The following is a 3778-nucleotide window of genomic DNA, read 5'->3' as shown; positions in this document are numbered from 1 at the left end:
GGATAGTGTGAGTAGCGTTGATTAAGTGGTAGGTTCGGGTTGAGAATGTTTGTAAACATTGGCGCAAATTGATTCGAGTTTGCAAATTAAGAAAACCCGGTTGTTTGTTGCGTAGAATCTATTAAAGATTGCAACATATCGTTTTCGACCGAACCACGTACTTGAACTTGAGCGCGTTGTTTTGATTTTCCTTTATTTGAATTTTTTTTGGAACTCATTTTTGAAGTACAAAGTATAGAAATGTATATGAAATGTGTATGTGTTTGAGATGTATGAGTGTAAAATGTATATGTATGTATATATAGAGGTGAGAAATTAAAAAAGAAAAAAAATTGAATTTCCAACGGCCAAAAAATGGACCGTTGGAGCATACAACGGCTAGTTTACCCGTCCTCCAATCTGACCAAAAAGCACGAAACCAGGGACGATCAAGTGGACGATGGCCTGGGCGGCCCCATGGGCTAACCGCTGCCATCGGCGCCTAGGAGGGCGGCGGTCTGGGCGAGCTCCTGGACGACAACGTTGGGAGTGCTCTAAGCTTTCGCTAACATCACTAGCAGAGTCTTCTTCGCGATTTTTGTCGTCCTTGAAGAAACATGTCGCAATGAAACAATAGTATACGAAGTTTACAGAACAGATATATATCAACACTATATAATTCTTGTCCAGCTGACTTTTGTTAATTGTGTAAGTGAACCATCCGAATCGGCTTTTGAATATTAAGATGCTAGCTATGGTAAACAGCTTCCCAACACCTAACACAACTTCATTGTATTCCTCCCCATAACTTTCGAGACCTTTATCGTTAACTTGTGACTTGAAGAACTTTAACAACCCATCGTTCGTTAGTCCTTCCATGCAGCCAAGCATTACAAATTGTGGAAATAACCAAAGGAAACTTATCGACGTATTTTCATCTTGATCATCAGCCAAACGCTTGACACCTTTTAACCGGTGAACTTCTAGCTGCCAAGCAAAAATGCAACAAATGTTTGAAAAAAGCATTCCTAGACCAATTTTGACCTTCTCGTTTTTGCGAGAACAAGTAGCCCATCGATATAGAAACGGGATACTGAAGCTTGAGACTTGTTGGATCAAGGTGTAGATTTGGATTGGTAGCTTTTGACTAGCATGTAAGTTGCTGAATTGCTCAAGAAAGAAAGTGTTCCCAGTTGCTGATACGAGTGCCACTACGAAATATGATCCCCATACCGGAAACAACCTTATAAGGCTTTTTACTTTCGCCATATCCTTTTTAAGATTATTACTTTCTCTATTTTCATGTTCTTCCCGATCCTGCGTAGTCCCTTCGTGTTCTTTCGTTCTAGTTTCTGAACTCGGAGCTGATGTGTCATGTCTTGAAATAATAGCTAGAGACCTGGTCACAAAAACAAAAAAGTAGTGTATCAAAGATAATGTATGAAACATACAAGGTAATTGATCTAACTATGTTTTTTTTTAAAACATAGTACAAGTTAACTGAAAGATACAAGCTAATTGATCCAACTATGTTCATACAAGTTATGTGTCTAAATACAGGATATCATGCGAGGGCTGGAGGGGAAATAAGGTGATCGACCGTTTGGGCACAAGATTTTCAGGGGTCCAATTTTTTATCTTTAATATTAATGGACATGAAAAACATGGGAACTAGAGAAACACAACTTAAGCATCGAAGATGAAACACAATAGCCAAAAACAACAATAAATGGCCTCAGAAAAACAAGAAATTAAAGTCCACTCGCATTCTAGCAAAGTCCAAATGGTCATTTTTTAAAAATACTTATATAATTCATTAGGGCCCAAGGGCATTTTTTCCACCTCATTCTAGAAGAAAAAAAAAAGTTTTCTTGAGACCGGCCTTGCATGATATGATCTTCCTGCTCCTTTATTTGAATTACAACACGTTTCCGGCTGTAAACTCTTTTAAAAACTGATCCACGTAATAGTAGAAAATCCGGTTTTCTTCGAAACTCTGGAAAACACAGATAGTCTGATCGGGTCTGGAAGTCAAAAACTTCCACACCTAGCTTATTTTCTAACTTTAACCACACTTTTGACTCATCAGATTCTTCCAACAGATTATAAACATTGTTTTTCCCAACAAATCTAACTCTGTTCATAAAAAACTAAAAAAAAATATTGAAGAGTGGAGTCGATGAATACAACATACCGGGAGATAAACTTACGTAGATCTCTCATACTATATCGACACACTCGAAAAAAGCTGTCAATGGGCCTTTGAATTAACTTTTTCTGATAATACAAATTATATCCTGCTACAAAAGGAATCGAAGTTGTGAACATGGCGATTATGCAAATCAAGAACGTAGTTCTCCAAGATAGCTCGGGACTACCCCCAGTAGGAGATACTGTAACCCACAACGTTGCAGATATAGCTCCAAATACATATGCAATTCGGCACCAGACTACTGCACGTGCCTCAGACCGTTTCATTATGTATGAGTAATTAATGTCATTCTCCAATTCATTATTTTTCATCAAATCGATATCTTTCACCAAATCAATCAGCACATCTTCTGAAAGATCGTCTCCTGATTTTCCAATAGATAGGAGAATTATTGCAATGATAACAAGCCATTTCATGTCGTATGGATTGAACATCCATAAAAGCAACAAACCCTGGATCAATATATATATATATAATAGACACGGAAACAATGTAATAAGAAAAAGAAATATAAAATAGAATACATAATATTCAGTAAATACTAAAAATTGTAGCTAGTTATGAAGATGGAGTGGTTTGATTTATACTTACACCAATATATGCTGTATTAGAAAACAAGAGTGTTCGAAATCTCCCGAACCATGAATCAGCTGAGTGAGCCATGACTATCACCAAAAGTGATGATAACGAATCTTGAACGTTTGACAAAACTGCAGACATCACAAGATCATCACCATCGTAGTATGATAAATACCACATTAAGACATCTACAACAGCATTGTTTGTTAACGAACGACTAAACACCAAACCTGTAAAAAGTCATAAAAGGTACACGTGAGATTTTAAACTACAAGAACAAGTGAACAACTGAACATAAACAGAGATATATTACGTACGTATATATAACTAGAACTAGAATTACCAAGGACATAGAGAATATTCTTATGAAAGAAAAAGTAATATTTTCTACATAAGTATAGCAGGACTGAACTAGAAACCACCGTAAAGGCCAACAACGAATATGAAATGATAACCAAATCCATCGTTTATTTTCAATATAATTCGTTCAAGTATATAGATTCTTGGCTATTTCACTCTCTTGCCTGGAGTGAAGTTAAGTATTTATTGATGGTTACATAAACCTTAATTTATATTTGTCCTGGTCTTATTGTATATACGGACAACTTCCCAATATTAGTCTTGGTCTTATATCGTTACATAAACCTAAATTTATACTCCGTATTAGTCTTGGTTACATAAACCTTAATATAAACGGAGTATTAGTCTTCGTCTGTGATCAATACCTGGTACAATCTACATATGCAGTGTCCTTTTTATCCTACTACTGATATTCCCACATATGAGTACTGATTTGATTGAGTTGATGTATAAATTATTTGTACCAATATTTTTTGAGTGCAGTGATCCCTACATCATATCATAACTTTTAATCACATAAATCACTAATTATGAATAGAAACATTGTATTGTACAATACTTTATTGTACATTTGGTGTTATACAAGTATAGATAATAATGTAAAGATAACTTTTTTTCATTGTTGAGTTATCTTACTATAGTGACTAC

The 3778-nt window shown here is 35.6% G+C and overlaps 1 protein-coding gene across 1 annotated transcript; it reads right to left on the bottom strand.

The window, feature by feature from the left end:
* Positions 1 to 264: 264 nt before the first annotated feature.
* On the bottom strand, positions 265 to 3234 carry LOC139902721 (protein NRT1/ PTR FAMILY 5.14-like). The gene is made up of 4 exons (XM_071885326.1): positions 3114 to 3234; positions 2783 to 3000; positions 2174 to 2643; positions 265 to 1378 (listed from the first exon to the last, which is right to left on the bottom strand). Exons 1-4 carry the CDS (start codon positions 3232 to 3234, stop codon positions 379 to 381), a joined length of 1809 nt encoding a protein of 602 aa, XP_071741427.1. The 3' UTR covers positions 265 to 378.
* Between the last annotated feature and the right edge of the window lie 544 nt (positions 3235 to 3778).

Source organism: Rutidosis leptorrhynchoides, chromosome 3 (genome assembly GCF_046630445.1).
Source record: "Rutidosis leptorrhynchoides isolate AG116_Rl617_1_P2 chromosome 3, CSIRO_AGI_Rlap_v1, whole genome shotgun sequence".
NCBI lineage: Eukaryota > Viridiplantae > Streptophyta > Magnoliopsida > Asterales > Asteraceae > Rutidosis > Rutidosis leptorrhynchoides.
The sequence above is the reverse complement of the archived record's forward strand: the minus strand, read 5'-3'. Positions and strand labels throughout refer to the sequence as shown.